We start from the raw sequence: 20,953 nt of genomic DNA, 5'->3' as shown, positions 1-20,953 counted from the left end.
CTGCACCATCGCTTCTTCCGTCTAATTGTTTGCTGCGGATGTAATAACATATAGAGGGAAGTTACAAGCGTCGATGATACCGTTATTTTACAAAATCGTTCAACGAAAATAGGAAACTACTGCCGTGAATCACACATGCATATAAACATGCAGAAAACTGTTCACATGCGTTTCACAAGAACATGTATGGCACAGACACTTTATGATCTGGCTGGTTCTCCGTTACAAACTGTTTATGAGTATAAGTACTTGGGCGTATTCCTTACATAATCCATGTGTTGGCACTGGCGCGTCGGTTTTGTTACAGCAAAGACGTGTGAGGTGATGGGATTTTCGCGGCGTAACAAGAAACAGTTTTCTCAGAAGGCCCGTGATTTTCTTTTACAAGAGCTACGTCAGACAAATTTTGGAGTATGGTTGCACTGTGTGGGACCCTGCCGCAAATTCTGATTGCGACAAGCTTGGGCAAGTTCAGAAAATAGGTGCAAGGTACGTTATTGTTAACTACGACACAAACCTTAGCATTACTTCTACAAAAGAAACATCAAAATGGGAGCTTCGAATAAAGGGCAAAGTTTGCGCTTGAAGCTTTTTCACAATATATGTCATGGCCACATTGAAATAGAACGTAATCAGTACATTTTTCGGCCTAATTATATATCAAAATGAACAGAACATGAGCTCAAAGGTTAGAAAGTATAACTGCAGGACTAACCCTTCTAAAAGCACTTTTTTTTCCTGAAGCAGTTCCAGAATGAAATCGTCTGCCTGCTGACATGGTCAGCATTAAATAACGAAGTTTTTGTAGCCGCTCCTTGACATCTTATTCTGTCTTCGGCCGCAGTCAAATTTTATGTAATGTTTAGTTCTCATCAGATAGTTCTTGTATCTTTTTGTTTATACAGTATACTTTCTTTTTTTTTCTTTTCATCGAGAGTGGGCACGTCGGCTGGCCTGTGAGCAACATGCCAAATCCGTTTCTCTTTTTTGTACAGTTCCTGCTGCTCGGCATATCATCGGAGGCCGGCGCACAGCAAGATGCACTACGTTTAGTCATCGCGGCAGCGAAGACTGAAGGCGCATGCGCACATGGACCGACTTTCGCCGACAACCGCTGGTGGACACCGCCTCCTGGGCGATCGACATCAACGGAGCAGCATATAAGAAGACCGTCCCCATCCTACCGCTTCAGTGGGCACGTCGGCTGGCCTGTGAGCAACATACCAAATCCGTTTCTCTTTTTCGTACAGTTCCTGCTGCTCGGCATATCATCGGAGGCCGGCGCACAGCAAGATGCACTACGTTTAGTCATCGCGGCAGCGAAGACTGAAGACGCATGCGCACATGGACCGACTTTCGCCGACAACCGCTGGTGGACACCGCCTCCTGCAGGGGCGATCGACATCAACGGAGCAGCATATAAGAAGACCGTCCCCATCCTACCGCTTCAGTGGGCACGTCGGCTGGCCTGTGAGCAACATGCCAAATCCGTTTCTCTTTTTCGTACAGTTCCTGCTGCTCGGCATATCATCGGAGGCCGGCGCACAGCAAGATGCACTACGTTTAGTCATCGCGGCAGCGAAGACTGAAGACGCATGCGCACATGGACCGACTTTCGCCGACAACCGCTGGTGGACACCGCCTCCTGCAGGGGCGATCGACATCAACGGAGCAGCATATAAGAAGACCGTCCCCATCCTACCGCTTCAGTGGGCACGTCGGCTGGCCTGTGAGCAACATGCCAAATCCGTTTCTCTTTTTCGTACAGTTCCTGCTGCTCGGCATATCATCGGAGGCCGGCGCACAGCAAGATGCACTACGTTTAGTCATCGCGGCAGCGAAGACTGAAGGTGCATGCGCACATGGACCGACTTTCGCCGACAACCGCTGGTGGACACCGCCTCCTGGGCGATCGACATCAACGGAGCAGCATATAAGAAGACCGTCCCCATCCTACCGCTTCAGTGGGCACGTCGGCTGGCCTGTGAGCAACATACCAAATCCGTTTCTCTTTTTCGTACAGTTCCTGCTGCTCGGCATATCATCGGAGGCCGGCGCACAGCAAGATGCACTACGTTTAGTCATCGCGGCAGCGAAGACTGAAGACGCATGCGCACATGGACCGACTTTCGCCGACAACCGCTGGTGGACACCGCCTCCTGGGCGATCGACATCAACGGAGCAGCATATAAGAAGACCGTCCCCATCCTACCGCTTCAGTGGGCACGTCGGCTGGCCTGTGAGCAACATGCCAAATCCGTTTCTCTTTTTCGTACAGTTCCTGCTGCTCGGCATATCATCGGAGGCCGGCGCACAGCAAGATGCACTACGTTTAGTCATCGCGGCAGCGAAGACTGAAGACGCATGCGCACATGGACCGACTTTCGCCGACAACCGCTGGTGGACACCGCCTCCTGCAGGGGCGATCGACATCAACGGAGCAGCATATAAGAAGACCGTCCCCATCCTACCGCTTCAGTGGGCACGTCGGCTGGCCTGTGAGCAACATGCCAAATCCGTTTCTCTTTTCGTACAGTTCGTGCTGCTCGGCATATCATCGGAGGCCGGCGCACAGCAAGATGCACTACGTTTAGTCATCGCGGCAGCGAAGACTGAAGACGCATGCGCACATGGACCGACTTTCGCCGACAACCGCTGGTGGACACCGCCTCCTGCAGGGGCGATCGACATCAACGGAGCAGCATATAAGAAGACCGTCCCCATCCTACCGCTTCAGTGGGCACGTCGGCTGGCCTGTGAGCAACATGCCAAATCCGTTTCTCTTTTTCGTACAGTTCCTGCTGCTCGGCATATCATCGGAGGCCGGCGCACAGCAAGATGCACTACGTTTAGTCATCGCGGCAGCGAAGACTGAAGACGCATGCGCACATGGACCGACTTTCGCCGACAACCGCTGGTGGACACCGCCTCCTGCAGGGGCGATCGACATCAACGGAGCAGCATATAAGAAGACCGTCCCCATCCTACCGCTTCAGTGGGCACGTCGGCTGGCCTGTGAGCAACATGCCGAATCCGTTTCTCTTTTTCGTACAGTTCCTGCTGCTCGGCATATCATCGGAGGCCGGCGCACAGCAAGATGCACTACGTTTAGTCATCGCGGCAGCGAAGACTGAAGACGCATGCGCACATGGACCGACTTTCGCCGACAACCGCTGGTGGACACCGCCTCCTGGGCGATCGACATCAACGGAGCAGCATATAAGAAGACCGTCCCCATCCTACCGCTTCAGTGGGCATGTCGGCTGGCCTGTGAGCAACATGCCAAATCCGTTTCTCTTTTTCGTACAGTTCGTGCTGCTCGGCATATCATCGGAGGCCGGCGCACAGCAAGATGCACTACGTTTAGTCATCGCGGCAGTGAAGACTGAAGACGCATGCGCACATGGACCGACTTTCGCCGACAACCGCTGGTAGACACCGCCTCCTGGGCGATCGACATCAACGGAGCAGCATATAAGAAGACCGTCCCCATCCTACCGCTTCAGTGGGCACGTCGGCTGGCCTGTGAGCAACATGCCAAATCCGTTTCTCTTTTTCGTACAGTTCCTGCTGCTCGGCATATCATCGGAGGCCGGCGCACAGCAAGATGCACTACGTTTAGTCATCGCGGCAGCGAAGACTGAAGACGCATGCGCACATGGACCGACTTTCGCCGACAACCGCTGGTAGACACCGCCTCCTGGGCGATCGACATCAACGGAGCAGCATATAAGAAGACCGTCCCCATCCTACCGCTTCAGTGGGCACGTCGGCTGGCCTGTGAGCAACATGCCAAATCCGTTTCTCTTTTTCGTACAGGTCAGTAACAAGTATTATTCTGTCAAAAACAGTAATCGTTGTTTGATTCAGCTGACGTGCCCACAAAGTGTCTTTTTGGCTTGTTTGGTCATTCGGAATTTTGTAGTGTCCTTACTGATGCTATGTGGGGACATCGAGTCGAACCCAGGCCCTACGGTTGAGGAACTTCTTGATGAGCTCCTCACCGGCCAGAAGAACATTCAAACAAGGCTTGAGGCGATAGAAGCAAAATTAAAGCAGGTAGAAGCTGTGGCCTCGGACATTAAAGAAGTAAATATGAAATTGTCAAGCCTGGAAAAAACTGTCCAATATTTGGAACACAAAGTGATTAACTTAGAAGACCGCAGTAGGCGCAATAATATTATTGTGTTCGGTATACCTGAGGATGAAAAGGAAACCGCGGCTGCCCTTGCTAATGCTGTTGTTAAAGGTGTGTTTAAGGGTGTGCTTGGCGTACAGCTGAGATCAATAGAAGGAATGCACAGACTTGGGCGCAAGCAAACAAACAAAAACCGACCGGTCATATTAAAATTGTTTGATTACCGCGAAAAAGAGGAAGTGCTGGCTAACTGCTTTAAGCTTAAAGGTACTGATATATCAGTTTCCGAAGATTTTTCCCTAGTTACAAGAGAAAAACGAAAAAAACTGTGGGAAAGCACTTCTGAAATTAGAAAGGCAGGCGGAAAGGTTACAATGAAATACGACAAAATTAAAATTGATGACGAGCTGTTCGAATGGAATAACACTGAAAACAAAAGAATTCCCGTAAAGAAGGGTCGGGGTAGCCAAGAAAACAAAAGAATTCCCCTAAAGAAGGGCGGGGGTAGTCAAGTACGCAAAAAATGAAATAAAATTGAAGATGGCAAACCCCTCGTATGCCTGAACCAAAATGCTCGTAGCGTCATGAATAAACTTGAACACTTGGAGAGTATTGTAATGACACATCGCCCTAACATCCTGATAATCACCGAAACGTGATTCAATTATGATATAAGCGATGGAGAAGTTACACCACCCGGCTACAAGATTTATCGAAAAGATAGAGACACGCGTGGTGGTGGCGTTGCTATTATGGTAAAACAATCATTGCAAGTGATAAGGCAAACCCATATACCGGGCGGTGAATGTGTTATTATCAAACTCTATTTACACGACCTAAATTTGTCTGTAGGCGCATTCTATCGCCCCCCAAATAGTGATCACACATTCTTCGAAAAACTGAATGAGTTCCTGTGTTCTAGCAGATGTGACACAAGCAATGTGTTGTTAGCTGGAGACTTTAATGTTCCGTCCATCGACTGGTCCGGTGATTTTCTGCAGCCACTCGTCTGTGCGGCGGAACCCATTGTGGACCTTATGCTATTTCATAATTTAACGCAATTAGTCAAACAACCCACGCGCATTCAGAAAGACAAGAGCTCACTCTTGGATCTCTTTATTGTTAGCCAGAGTATTGCAAGTCGAAACGTTGATGTACAAGTAATGGAAGGAATTTCAGATCATAAAATGGTTTTCTTGTCGATCCCTGGAAACCGTATCACCAAAACAGAGAAATACCGACGGTCGGTTCCAGTTTTTTCACGTGCTCAAGATGTGGACATTATTGACGCTCTAGACATGTCGTTTCCAACATTCTGTTCTCTTTCCGAGTCAAATGATTGCTCTGTCGAAGACTTGTGGCACTTTTTTAAATCACTTGTTTTGTCGTGCATTGAACGATTTGTGCCCTTCAGAGAAATTTTCAGCCATAGGGATTACAAAGGAAATAGTGCGCATGGGACGAAAGACAAAAAAATTAAGAAAACATCATCGCAAGGCTCCATCACCAGCTAACAGTGAAAAACTTGTGTCAACGCGCAAACGCCTTCAAGAAAGCATTAAAAAGGCTAAAGAATTTTACCACAAAGTAACTATGAAAAATTTTCTTCTCTCGTCTCCTGAAAATTTTTGGCGCTATTTTTCCTCAAATAAGAAGTCATTTTATAACATTGTAGTAAACGGGGAAACCGTCACTGACCGACTCACCATTGCAACGTCTTTTAACGACTTCTTCTGTTCAGTATTCACGAAAGATGACACTATTACACCTTCAGTCAATCAGTTCGAGAACATTCCCCCAATAAGCAACATTTCGATATCCCAGGAAGGTGTCCTTTCTCTTTTGCTTCAAATTGATTGTAAGAAAACACCCGGAATAGACTGTATTGATAACCACTTCTTGGTGAGGTACGCTGAATGGAGCTCACATTATCTGCATCTTATATTTAACAAATCGTTATCCCAATCTAAGATCGCAGAGGACTGGAAATACGGTAAAATTACGCCTATACCTAAATCGAACACTCCACATTTGGTTACTTCATATAGACCTATCACCCTCTTGTGTACATGCGCAAAAATATTGGAACATATTATGTTTAAGCACTTATCAACATTTCTAGATGAAAACAAACTTATTGACCCCAGGCAACATGGCTTCCGAAAAGGTCTATCTACCGTAACACAACTATTAGAAACAGTACATGAACTCGCCAAAACCCTTGACAGGCAAGGTCAAACAGATATTATTTTTCTAGATTTTGAGGAAGCGTACGATCGCGTGTCGCACCAAAAGCTGCTCTTAAAACTTCAACCCATACTGAAGAACGATACACTTCTGTCATGGATAAAATATTACTTAAATTTAAGACGACAATGTGTAACAATTGATGGTACGTGCTCTCCAGCAGAGACAGTTATATCCGGTATACCTCAAGGTTCGGTGCTTGGGCCACTTTTCTTTCTTGTGTTCATTAATGACATAGTACAGGATATACCAGTTAAAATTAGACTATTCGCAGATGACTGCATCCTCTATCATGAAGTTCAAAGCCGCTGCGACCAAGTTCTTTTGAATTCTTCTTTAGCGAAAATACAAACTTGGTGTTCAACGTGGCAAATGAGTGTTAACAAGACTACAACGGTAGCCATGTCAGTAACGCGTAAACAGCATCCCCTAAGCTTTCCATATTCCATAGATAATCACACTCTTTCCGTTGTAGAAAGGTACAAATATTTAGGCGTAATTATTACCTCGGACCTTAGATGGAATGAACACATTTCGTATATTACAAATAAAGCCATGCGTAAACTTGGATACCTTCGAAGGTCATTGCGAAAATCAACCAAAGAAATAAAGTTACTGGCTTACAAAACTTTCATTAGGCTGCCCTCGAATATGCATCAGTTATATGGGATCCGTACACAAAAAACAACATTGATAAACTAGAACTTGTTCAAAGGAAGGGCATCAGGTTTGTTCATAATTGTTATCGCTGGCAAGTATCTGTAACTTCAATCTTGGTAGAATCACAGCTGGATACATTGCAAAAGAGACGTCAGCGTGAACGGCTCAAGTTTTTGTACTCCCTTTACCATGATAAGCTGGCAATAGACAAGAGTAATTTTATCGACCGGGTTGGTAAGCGCTCGACGCGATCACACCACACGAAAAAGATAAAGGATTTTAGCTGTAAAACAGACACATTCAAAAACTCTTTTTTTTTCCGAGAACAACGCGTGAATGGAATCGACTTCCATCCAATGTAATTGATTGTAATACACTAAATTCTTTTGCTAAAGCATTGTCAGACTATCTGTAATTTTTCCGGTATCTTTGTCGTCACTCCGCTTTCCTAGTATCGCGACATCTGCAACTGATATGTGATTGTGAAACAATAATGTCGTTCTGATGTTTTTTTTTGTTGTTGTTGAGTGTGTCACATTGTAACTCTGCTTTGTTTTAGCGGTGCACCTCGATGGTGTTACTAATTACAGTGTCCTCTTGTACAATCCAGATTTCTGCTGCTCTTTCCAGTCATGTCTTGTATATTATTAATTGTTTCTATCAGTGTAGGTCTGCCTTGGTACCAAACAAGTTGTTGATAGTAGCTGCTGTCACTTTGTTGATTGCGTAATTGTATATTTTTATTTTTATTTTGTTCCCACTCATTGTTGCGGTTGCTTTGTGGACGTATTTGCGTATGTTCTCGCATTCTTTTATTTGTTATGCCCGCTCCTGCCAAAGGCCTTTTTCAAAGGCTGGCAGTAAATCTGAAATAAATAAAATAAATTAGAGTATATTTATGTCATTAAAGTGCATTGAAAACAGGGTATGCCACTATTTTTAATAGCAGTCATGGTTCTTATTCTGTTGCTGTTTTTTTCATTCTCTGCCAATGTTCATGAAATATATGATGTCTAATTTCTCTGTGTAAACATCCCCCCCCCCCCACGCCCTCCCACTGTAATGCCTGAATGGCGCTGTCGGTGTGAGTGTAAATAAACAAATAAAAACATGTTTCGACAAAGGTACTTGTACTAGGGTAAATTCCCCATAAAATATTCGAGCGCATCTGGTCTCGTACGAGGATCAGTGCTTTGGATATCCCAGAGTCTGCTGACAACACGAGCGCATGCTTTCATCGTGGTTTTGATACTTCTCAACTCTCTGTAGTTTGCCTATGACCTCTTATGATTGCGAATGGCATTTTGCGCAAGAACGCAAACAAGAAGGGAAGATATGGCAGGCTGTGCCTGTCTATGCTTTCTCGTTCGTGTTTTGTGCTCAAAATGCCATTCACTGTGCACCTTATACCAAGTCGCCCAACGCTCCGTTACTCTTATGGTGTAGTGCAGCTCAAAGCGCTGCTTTCAAACTGCACAACATCGAGTGAGCAGCTAGGCGGATTCGTGCAAATTTCCATTGTACGACGTGGTTTTCTTCTTCTTTTTTTTTTTGTGCGTGTGTGGGTCGGCAGGCCACCTGAAAGAGGGAATGTCCGGACACACTTTTTTTCACGCCTGCATATTCTTTCGTGCACCATGGCGCGTAGCAGGTGTCCGTACACTAATAAAGGCTCAAAAATTAATTAAACGCGCTAGAAACGAGCAACTGCACGTTTTCACAGGCTACGACTCATGCGCTCCTAATGCAAACGGTCTGAACGTCTGTGCAAAGTGACTGTAGCGATGGAGAATCAGTCGAGATACGCCGCAGCAGCCGCCGGCTCGTTCATTCCCCTGCCCCCAGAGAGTTTCCTAAAATTAACTTGAGGGGACTGTAGCGCTGCGGTCGTTTAGCGAACATGTGAATGATGTGTAGTACACGGATTTGCCTAGTCTTCGTACTTGCGGGAGGCGAATCGCACTCGTGGCTTCCTTATATTGCTGTGCTCCGGTTTTGTTTCGAATGAAAGAACGAACCTTTTTGAGCTTCGTGACCTGATTGGAAACGGTCGGCCCAAACTAATAAAGTTGTGGAGCACGACGACTGAACATTTGCTGATTCTTGTTTCGCGAGAGAACAACTCCAAGCCACACGAACACGCGCGGAGCCAGACGTACGAAGATTACACTAATCCGCGTACTACCCATCATTCCCATGCTTGCTGAAGCGCCGTGTGTTGCAGCTCCCATAGACACTAGCGCCAGTGTTCCCTCTAGTGTATATTTAAAATATTGTTAAACAACGCACAGAAGAAATCTCTCACTGGCACCACCTTGGAGGTCAAGTGTTATACCTATTTCGGGTATGTGCCACTGGTGGTTACGTACGAGGGACGCCCAAGCCACGCCATAAGGAGCTTCGCCCCTAAAAACTCAATATGACTATTCCTGCCCCACAGCCGGGGTAGACTGCACGTGCGCGCTCGCTTCTTCAGGCGCAGTCTTGCCCCGCCGCGCCTGCCCCAACAGCCGCCTGGACCGGCACGCTGGATGGGCGGTTCAGCTGCCCACTACCGTGTTGAGCTGCCGACTACCGGCGACGCTGTGCACGCTAGATGGGGAGTGGACGAAGTGGCAAAGGGGAGGGCGCTCTCGCTCCCCATAGATCTAGACGCAAACGCTAGCTGCATGACCTAATGCTCCCTCGTGCGTCTTCCTTGTCGCTATCCGCGGCCGCCTACGCTTTTGCGTGTATCGCAGCGAAGGTTAGCGCACACAGTGGCAATACGCTCGCCGAATATTAATAGGTTCCGGCCGATACGAGTGCTTTCATTGGTCAGTTCGTCGTGCCTCGTGTGAAGGGGCTTAGACGAGCGTGTGCGCTGCCTTATATAAGCAGGCTACGCGTTTGCGGATTCACGCATTCTGTCTGCTATACCTCAAGAAATGGTGAGGTGATAATATTGCTCACAAACGATGTCTCATTCTGATCCATTTCTTTTCTTTCTTTGCCATGCGGAGTGTTTCAGTGCATTATATATATATATATATATATATATATATATATATATATATATATATATATATATATATATATATATATATATATATATATATATATATATATATATATATATTTGTAACTTATTTGTTACATTACCCTCGTGTTTGTCATGTCGTTCATGCATTTCGACATACATGTAACTTCATGTTTAATGACTCCTACGGGGCATATATTTCAGTCGCTTCTTCTTGATATGTTTATTTGTAAGCTCATTTTCTTGCATTTGATTATTTGTTCCACTAAGTTGGTGCATTTTGATGTCTGTCACTGTTTTATTGCTATAATGAGGTAATTGATTACTGCATCGTAAACTTAACAAGGCCAGGTGCCCTAGACAATAATGCAGCTCAAGGATCCCCTTATTTAGTATTGTTGAATTGAGCTGATGAACGTGATAGCCGGTTTTGTATCCTTTTGGACAACGCTGCCCGCTTTCAAGCTACGAAGTCGTGCGTTATTCGCAATGCCCACGAATTGAGATTCAATATGGCGCCATGAGGAAAGTCAACCGGTTTAATAGCATAGACAGATAAAATTTGTGCACGTACGGCCAGTGCCGCTTCCAACAAATCAAGTCATGACCTGCACGCACTGACAAGGACGTGAGACCGAATCACTTCCCTAAAACTATGGAAAATACTAAGTGCTCGTCACTTAATTATTCGCCGTGGTGTGAAAAGTTATGTTTACGTTCCGTTACTTTGAATCAATGATGCTTTGCGAAATCCTGTGCGTGCAGCAGAAAACTGAAATAACTAGAATATATGTATAGCACTCCGACGTAGTACTTACCGAACCTGCCTGACGTATTTACCGCAGTATACTTGTCTTTGGTATATAAACTCTAGCAGTTGGCTGCTAGCGAGTAACACCATCGATGCAGCATGGGACCACATGTTGTCGGTGTGACTGTCTGCAAAGCTACGAACACGAGCATATCAAATTCCACCATAGGCTTGCGCACACGGGAGGCACGGATGATGGTCGCCTTCCTATACACCAAGAAATGAGGGGGGGGGGGGGGGTGCGAAATCTGCTTCATACATTTTTATTTAATAGGGAGGACGTGCGAGACGACGAACCATCCTTCCTTCCTCCCCCAAGGGCCATGAGGCATGCCGTTATAGGGGGCTCAAGAAAATCTGAAAGTCTGTTGCTTTTAACGGGTATTGACGTCGCACATACGCGGGCGTCTACCATTTCGCCTCCATTGAAACGCAGTGGCGGATGACGTGGTTTGTGACGTCACGTGACGTCACACGGTTACTCGATCACGTGTCGATGACTCAAGCCCGGACCACACGTCCGTGTTGCAGCGCGTCAGCGCGTGGCTTTCTAGCGCGGCATAGCCCCACTGCATATGGAAAGGGCGCGGAGCTTCGCGTAGCCGCGCGCCCTTTCTCTCCATGTGGAGAGGGCGTTGCGCCGTTTCGAAAGAGCCCCGCACTGACGTTCTGCAACGTGCACGTGTGGTCAGGCCTTTAATTCTATCCCTGGTGCTGGTACCGCGGTACGTCGATGGTTAAACGCTTGCGCTTGATGAGGCATATCAATAACATCGGATGTTTCTTTTGTTATGCAGGCGTGCGCCTGGGATCGTCGGCCCATTTACAACATTTACCACATGACGGACACCGTGTGGCAAGTGGACGAGGGTATGGAGCTGGGAGCCAACGCCATCGAGTCTAACGTCACCTTCAACCAAGAAGGTTCAGCAGCGTTGTTCTATCACGGCATTCCGTGCGACTGCTTCCGGTGGGGCCGGCGTTCCGAAGAAGTCCCCAAGCTTCTGCGGTACATCCGACAAACCACAGGTGATACCAGAATTGGTCATAGTTAATGGGTTTGTCAGAAGACGGTGCTAGGGAAATAATTTGGGGAGGCGGGGGGGGGGGGGGGTGTTGCAGAACTACGCGACCCTGAACATTTGCATTTTGTATCTGTATAACACGCACGAGCACACAAATACACACATTACCTCACACAAAAAGAGTCGAACCCTCCTCCACCACAAAAAATGTTGTGCCATGCCCCTAATAGTTTGTTAATTATTTGTTATAAACTGTGGTGTTTTGCGTGCCGAAAACAACAGGATTTCGAAGCTTGCATGTCGCATGTTGACAAAAGGACGAGCCGCCGTCCCCATGGTGAAGCCCACCATCGACTTCTCCTTTATTCCTTGTTCGGACCTGATCTTAACCTAATGATGATAGTGTCACTGGTCGTCTTCTACACAATGTTTAACACCGCAACTGGGAGCTCTGTATGAGTTTAGACAACCTGGTGTTTTAGCTCAATCACACCGCACAGTACGCGGGCGTTTACCATTTTGCCTCCATATAAGTGTGACTGCCGCGACGGAGAGCACATCAGCGAATTTCGGGTCGTCAGCCGAGTACCGTAAGCTTTATACTACCGCTGCTGATTGCTAGTTAGTTAGTTAGTGAGTTGGTTAGTCAGTCAGTTACTACTTTGTTCTATAATAAATGTACTGACTCGGTTTACTTCAGTCTTATAATCTTATCAAGCAAATTATAGGTCCCAGGGCCCCTTATTCATTCATCTACGACAACTCAATGACAAAAGCCAACTACTCCTTTGTCTCAGTGGCCGTACTGATCTGCTTCGCCACCCTACGAAAGCTTTGTGCACCTAAAAGTCGTTTTGCACACACCTCCAAGACAGCACACCTGGCTTTTTTCACTGCCTCTATAATCGGTGCATTTTTGACCAAGCCACGATGTAAGAGAATGACGTCATCGCATAAGTGTTAAGTGACGCCACAGTGACGCAGTGAAAGCGTCACCAGTTTGGCAATTTGTGACGTCATCGCATAATGATTTTTTTTCTTTACTCGTGTTCTCCTAGACTCCGCGGGACGCCAACGGTTAGTTTTTGCTTTCCGTAAGGCATTTAAATCTTCGCCTCAAACGTTGGGAAGCAGCTGAGATAGAAGGGCGTATTTCGCGAAAGTCTGAGACGCCACCGTTATCTATAAACTTTCACTCGACTGCCACCAATCGCCTTGGTAACAAAGCCCAGTTCATCTTTCTATGCGAGCCTGAGGCTCTTGTGCCTCTTTCACGGCATGAATTCTTCGAACGCCCATTACAGCACACGGTGTTTCTATCCAGCAGCTTTACTTAGATGTTTCAATCAGACTTTCACTCTTTCAGACGGCGGTAAATACGAAGGGCGGCTTGCTCTTCTGTTTTTGGATCTCAAGACGTCCAGCCTTTCTTGGGACAAGAAGTTCAATGCGGGTGTCGACGTCGCGAGAAAACTTCTGGATCACCTATGGCATGGAGGTAAAAATTTTATATGGTCGTTATCAATAGAAATGACATCTACCAGGCAGCTTTATGTGAATAGAGTTTACTTTGACAGCGTTCTAATCGTTCCACTTGATCGACGTATTCGGGGTGTATGCAAGATTTCTCACAACTAAGTTTGCGCAGCGAGTGTTATATGCCGTGCACATGTGTCTGAGTAACGTTTCATCGCTAGGGCAGATCAAGACTAAAGGCCCAGCTTTGCCGCAAAAGCAAATCAATGAACGCAATAGCAACAAATCAGAAGATCACGCGCAGAATGAAAAGCAGATCGAAACGCGCCCCGCGTTTCTCACGCGCAAACGACGCACGAAACGTACCCACAGATGCGCACAAATAAGCGCTTCAGTTGTTACTTCGCGTTGTCTCAAAAACGCGTGCTTTTTGCAAACGGAGACTGAAATCATTGCTGTGGCCTTTGTGAGCCCGGTAACTACAACAGAATTGTTGCAGGTAAAGCGCTAGACCAGCGAAGACGTACGATCCTCCCCGCGAGATAAGGGCGCGTGAGGGAGCGTCGCCCCCCTCCTTTAAGTGGGGCAAAGTACACGTGGGAGATTAGAGCGCGTGCCACCGCGCAATGTGGCCACGCGCGCTCACTGCGCCACCTTGCTGGCAATGCTGAAAACATAGTGAATCCCCCCCCGAGTCCCGTCAGCAGAGGTAAATAGCTTGTCATTTGAACGTTGAAAGACGTGCTCCTCGCTGGCTCAGTGGTTAACGCCTCGGATTCACGATGCAGAGGTCCTACATTGGATTCCGCGTTCAGAGTCTCTCATTAGACTTACATTAGCCTCTCATTAGACTTACGCGAACGACACCCCATTTCAGTGGACTGACGAACAAGCGACTGCCTTTGCGGAACTGCAACATCGATTGTCTTCCCCTCCTGTACTCGGTCATTTCGATGAGGACGCTGACACAGAGGTGCGCACTGACGCAAGCAACATTGGTCTCGGAGCTATCCTGCTGCAAACACAAAATGGGATTGAACGTGTGATTGCCTACGCGAGCCGCTCTCTATCACGTGCCGAAACCAACTATTCAACGTCAGAGAAGGAATGTCTCGCGGTAATATGGGCAATTACAAAGTTCAGGCCTTATCTATATGGGCGCCCATTCAATGTTGTGAGTGATCACCACGCTTTATGTTGGTTGGCTAACCTCCGAGACCCCTCTGGGCGATTAGCACGATGGAGTTTGCGACTTCAGGAGTTCGATATCACGATTGTATACAAGTCGGGTAGAAAGCATGAAGACGCCGACACGCTATCACGAGCACCTCTGGAGTCCGACCATACAGCTGTAGAAGACGACAGCACCTTCCTGGGGACTCTCAGTGGGGCGGACCTCCTCAGTAAGCAACGAGCGGACCCCGAGTTAAGACCCATCATCGATCATTTAGAAGGCAGCACCACGTCTGTTCCTCGTCCCCTTTCCCGTACGTTGCCGTCATTTTGCTTACGACACGACATATTATACAAGAAAAACACTGGTGTTGGCAGCAGATCTTATCTTCTAGTCGTCCCTCAAGACCTTCGTGATGACATCCTATTAGCCTGCCACGATGAGCCGACATCCGGCCACCTAAAATACTCACGGACACTCGACCGGGTTCGAAAGCTATATTTCTGGCCAAAACTCGCAGCTTGTGTCAAACGCTACGTGAAAGGATGCCGCGAATGTCAGCGTCGCAAGTCACCAACTGTGAAGCCTGCAGGCCTCTTACAACCCATCGATTCACCGCGTACGCCGTTTGACCAAGTTGGGATGGACCTTCTTGGGCCCTTTCCTTTGTCTCACTCCGGAAACAAGTGGATCATCGTCGCAACTGATTACTTGATGCGTTACGCTGAAACGAAGCCATTGCCACGCGGTACAGCATCTGAAGTCGCCCAGTTTTTCATGCACCACGTTGTGCTTCGTCACGGTGCCCCGTCATTCATCATCACTGACCGAGGGACAGCGTTTACGGCAAAACTATTCGACGACATCTTCAAGCTCAGTTACACGAACCACCGCAAGACAACCGCATACCACCCCCAGAGTAACGGCTTAACAGAAAGGCTGAACAAAACGCTGGCGGACATGATTTCTATGTACGTGGATGTGCAGCATAAAACGTGGGACGAAATCCTGCCATACGTAACGTTTGCGTACAACACCGCAACCCAGGAAACGACAAGGTTCGCACCCTTCCGCCTCGTTTACGGTAGAGACGTGCAAACCATGCTAGACGCTATGATTCCTTGTGACATCGACCAGCACGAGCCACTAACTCCTGATGTCGACGATTACATTCAGCGTGCAGAGGAAGCACGTCAATTAGCTCGCGTGCACATAAGATCGCAGCAATGTGAAGACGCCCGAAGGTACAATATCCACCACCGACAAGTCTCCTACCAACCTGGCTACCAAGTGTGGGTTTGGACTCCTGTTAGACGGCGAGGTCTGAGCGAAAAACTCCTGAGCAAGTACTTCGGACCCTACAAAGTATTACGGCGGTTGAACGAGGACAACTATGAAGTTATTCCAGGCGGAGGCTCGGCAACGACACAGCGCAACTGACCACGAACAGAGATTGTGCATGTCGTCCGCCTAAAACCTGATATTACGCGGTGATACTCGTCTTATTATGCCCGGGCAGCAAACATTTTCATTTTTTTTACATTGCCCGTTGGGCCTCGAACGAACTGTGAACTCTGTTAATGGTTTTCTTCTCTTATGACCAACCTCAGACAATTTTTTTAGCACCTGCATATGCCCTGTGCACTATAGCTACCGTTTTTCTTTTTTTTCTCTTATCGACCCTGCTGTCCCCTTGTGTATGAGCATCGGGTTGATGCTCTAATGGGAGGGGGAATAATGCCACCTAGAGTTGTAAGCCGGCAAGCCCTAGCGAGCCGAAAAGGGCAAGGATAACGAAGAAGAAGTGTGGTTAGCGCCTCGTTTTGATGATACGCGCTCGTGTCTTTCTGCCCCGCTGTTCCTGTCCCTTCTCTACGGCTCTTGGTACGTGACAGTATATATATATATATAAACGGTGAGTGACGCCGGCGGCAAAATCCAGCCGAGAGTGTCCATATAACTGTTCTCGCAATAATGATGCCAAAGTTCTGTCATTTTTCTTTTCTGGATAGCGGCAGTAATAATGAACCTTACTGGTTGCAGCGGGAAATCAGTACTCCAATTCATGCGAAGTTGTTGTTAGCTTACCGTGCTTTGTGCGTATTTCTTTCGCCTACACTTGTGGCCAATTGTGACTTACAGTGCCATCTTGTGAGCAAGCTCCCCTAAATGAGTGCAAGTAATAGCGGGTTGTTTACCACACCTTACGCGATGTGTTTTGTTAAATCATCCTGTTGGATTAACGTTCCCTCATTTTCACACTGAGTTGCAGACGTGGCTATATTTTACCTAGTGCCCTAAGTTACAAGGTACTAGTCAGCGAACAACCAAATAGTCACCAGAAAGAGTCCACCCCCATTATTCCCCTTGCCCAAAATGATGCGACTTATGCGAATAAGCTCGAAAGAAGCCGGAGTTTTATGAATTATTTCCTTGTTGAAAATATTTTAGCTGTAATAAAAATGTCTCTCAAATACGAGGAAGAGTTATTACGGTAATTATGTTGTACTGCAACAATATGGGCAATTGCGAATGAAATCACACATTTATTTTTACACATTGCTGCCTAGCTTCTATTTGGTTGAATGCACGTTTGCGAGTGCTCAATTAAAGCTACCTATTGATGATTCAAGCATTGCATGTTCGACTTCAACACTAGACTACTCGATGTCATCGAATATTGCGCTGTTGCTGCACGTGATCACTGAAATAACAATATTTGCTCGAAAAAATTATACAAGCCCAAAATCCGTGACAAACGGCTGGAAAGTTCTGCAGGTGGCTCGGCGAAAACAAAAGAGAAGCCCAAATCCGCTTATTACTAGCACAACTGACAACTACGCCAGTGGTGGCTTGCTACGTTATTTTCATATTAGTTTCATTTGAAGACGAGTACCGCCAGGAGCTTTGAATGTATAATAATTACGCTTGTAGACATGATTTCATTACGGACAGGAATTGAAGCAAGCCTCGCCGCGGTGGTCTGGTGGCTAAGGTACTCGGCTGCTGACCCGCAGGTCGCGGGTTCAAATCCCGACTGCGGCGGCTGCATTTGCGATGGAGGCAGAAATGTTGTAGGCCCGTGTGCTCAGATTTGGGTGCACGTTAAAGAACCCCAGGTGATCAAAATTTCCGGAGCCCTCCACTACGGCGTCTCTCATAATCATATGGTGGTTTCGGGAAGTTAAACCCCACATATCAATCAATCAAATCAACCGTGCTTCGGTTGACGGCCTCACAAATATCCGTACACGATAAAGTAGTCAAAGATATGTCGCGATAGGAGGGCAATATGATTAAACAATTATAATTAGCCCAGTTTTCACCCATAGACTTCTACAAAAAGAAGGAATGCGAGAATGCCTCTATATTTCTGAAATAGAGGCATTTAGCACAGATACAGAACGGACAGAAATGAAAAGAAAAGAAAAACGCCTTAGGAGAATTCATACCTCCTTACGGGAAATTATCAGGAATATTCAGTAGTTCTCATGCTTTTCTTTGTAACTTGGACCAAATAAATGCAGTAACAGAACAAAAAAAGTCACAGCTTTGCCACAAAGGCAAAGCAATGAGCAAGATAGCAACAAATTGGAAGGTCACGTGCCGAATGGCCAGCAAATCGAAATGTGCGCCGCGTTTCTCACGCACAAATGACACACGAAACGTACTGTCAGGTGCAGATGAACGCGAATAAACGCCTCAGTTTTTACTTCGTTGTACCCGAAAAGCGTGCTGTTTTCGCAAACATAGACTGTGCAACGATTGCAGTGACCTTTGTGCGCCCGGTAACAAAAAACAATATCGATCGTTCTGGTAAAAGCCTAACGCTAGCCAAGACATACGACCATCCCTACCATTAGATAAGCGCGCTCGAGCGTGCGTCGACCCCAAGGAGGATTAAAATCCTCCTTGGTCGACCCAATGCTCTTTGCGGGGCAAAGTGCGCGCGGGAGATGAGAGCGCGACCGCCGTGTCGTGACGATGTTTCTACGTGCGATCATTGCGCCATCTTATTGGCAATGCTGAAAACACGATAGTTCCCCCGAGATGACAGTCAGCAGTGGTGAGTGGTAAGCATATTTAGCTTGCCGTTTGAACGTTCAAGGGTGTGCTCATCGGTGGCTCAGTGGTTAACGCCTCGCACTCGCGATTCAAAGAACCCAAGTTCAATTCCGCGCGCCGGAGTATCTTTCTGGATTTTTTTCGTTCTTGCATTTTCATATATATAGGCACGTATACATACACGGTGAGTGAAGGCGACGCCCACGTCGATGGCGACGTCGACACCAACGCCGGCGGCAAAATCCAGCCGAGAGTGTCCATATAATTGCTATCACAATCATACTTGCCTTCAGTGAAGCCAGAAGATTCTGGCGGTGACCCCTGCTCCCACGCAAAAAAAAAAAAGAAGCATGTGCTAGCTGGAATGCCGTGCGCTCCGCTTTTTCCGCAATAATTTGCCCTCACAATAAAGCTGGATGGATGAATAGATGGATATGGCTGCACCCTTTAGATCGGGCGGTGGCTAGCGCCACCAAGCCGTAATACTTAATGAGCCAAAAACTGGATTTGTTATTTTTTCATTAAAAAGTGAGTTTGAGGATTCGTAATTTGCAGTGAAGGGTTTAATTTTCACTCGTGCCTTGACTTTAGCCACCAATCAGATAACCTCCTTCTAGTTAAGTCTACCCGCCTAAAGTCTATTTTGCCCTCCCGGTCCCTAAACCCCAGTGCTTTGAAAAACTCTGCGCCATCATCCTGAACTATAGGGTGAAGCCCTTTACAGAACATTATCAAGTGTTCGACAGTTTCTTCTTACTCTCCACACGCACTGCATACTGTGTCTACCTCTTCGTATTTGGCCCGATATGTCTTGGTTCGCAGTACTCCCGTCCTGGCCTCAAACAGTAGAGAACTGCCCCGAGTATTATCATAGATCCTTTCCTTGGCAATTTCCTGCTTAAAAGTTCGATAGATCTCTAGTGCGGACTTCTTAATCATGCCCATTCTCCACATGTCAGTCTCCGTTTACTTCACCTTCTTCTTAACCGATAGTTCTTTTTGGTTTGGCCACCTGCTGTTTTCTAAGTATTTACCAGTCAATTTCCTGGTTCGCTTCCTCCATTTTGTATCGACATTCTTCATGTACAAGTAGCTGAAAACCTTCCTAGCCCAACGCTCCTCCCCCATTTTTCTCAATCGCTTCTCAAATTTTATCTTGCTGCTAGCTTCCCTGCCCTCAAATGATGTCCATTCCATATCACCTTGTACTCCCTGATTTGGTGTATTCCCGTGAGCTCCTAAAGCAAGCCTACCTATTCCACGTTGCTTAACTTCTAATCTTGCTTCAACTTCTGATCTCATGCACAAGACCGCATTGCCGAACGTCAGCCCAGGAACCATGACCCCTTTCCATATTCCTCTCACAACACCATACCTATTGTAATTCCACAGTGCCCTATTTTTCATCGCTGCTGCATTCCTGTTACCTTTAGTCGTCACGTATATTTCGTGTTCCCTCAGGTACTCGGTCCCATTGCTTATCCATACGCCCAGATATTTGTATTTATTTGTTATCTCTAGCGTGACCTCCTGTATTCTAAGCTCACTACCTTCGTTGTCATTGAAAATCATGACTGCTGATTTTTCCTTACTGAATCTGAAATCTAACCTATCTCCTTCATTACCGCAGATGTCCATCAATCTCAGCAAATCTTCCTTGTTGTTGCCATGAGCACTATATCATCTGCGTACATTAATGCTGGTAGTGCCTGATTAATGAGTTGTCCTTGTTTGACTAAAGAGACGTTTAAGCCAAGTCCACTTCCCTTTAATTTGGCCTCTAATCCTTGTATGTACATCATGAATAATAAGGGTGACAGGGGACACCCCTGCCTAAGCCCCCGTTTTACCTCTGCAGGCTTGGATACCTCTTTTCCCACTTTATAACTACCTTGTTATATTTATAGATATTCTTTAAAAGATTAGTGACTACATGTTCCACGCCTAGTGTGCCCAGTATTTTCCACAATTCCTCTTGAACCACGCTATCGTACGCTCCCTTGATATCCAAAAATGCTAGCCACAGGGGCCTGTGTTCCTTTTCTGCTATTTCGATGCACTGCGTCAGTGAGAACAGATTGTCTTCCAACCTCCTGTGTTTCCGAAACCCATTCTGCAGTTCCCCCAGCACCCCCTCATCCTCTATCCATGCCTGCAGTCCACAATAAGTGCGCCCTCTTTCGGTGGGTGGCCGGGCGCGCGAGGCGCTTACACGGCACGGTTGAGCATGTACACGGTAATTTTCCTGGGGAGCTGGGAAGTTATGACAGCCGAAGAGAAACACTTCGCGCGCCCGTCATCTCGTAGGCTATGGTTTAGCTTGCTTGGTTCAACAGGA

General features: G+C 46.9%; 1 protein-coding gene across 1 annotated transcript in view; it reads left to right on the top strand.

Annotated features, from left to right (window-relative positions):
• LOC142767766 (dermonecrotic toxin SPH-like) overlaps nt 1–20,953 on the top strand; it is an 89,149-nt gene that overhangs the window by 53,800 nt on the left and 14,396 nt on the right. Inside the window, exons 2-3 of the mRNA XM_075870001.1 lie at nt 11,673–11,904; nt 13,267–13,398. Coding sequence (XP_075726116.1) covers nt 11,715–11,904; nt 13,267–13,398 — 322 coding nt within the window. The 5' untranslated portion in view covers nt 11,673–11,714. The remainder of the gene's footprint in view (nt 1–11,672; nt 11,905–13,266; nt 13,399–20,953) is intronic.

Source organism: Rhipicephalus microplus, chromosome 7 (genome assembly GCF_043290135.1).
Source record: "Rhipicephalus microplus isolate Deutch F79 chromosome 7, USDA_Rmic, whole genome shotgun sequence".
Classification (NCBI taxonomy): Eukaryota; Metazoa; Arthropoda; class Arachnida; order Ixodida; family Ixodidae; genus Rhipicephalus; species Rhipicephalus microplus.
Note: the sequence above shows the minus strand (reverse complement) of the source record. Positions and strands in the feature narration are given on the sequence as shown.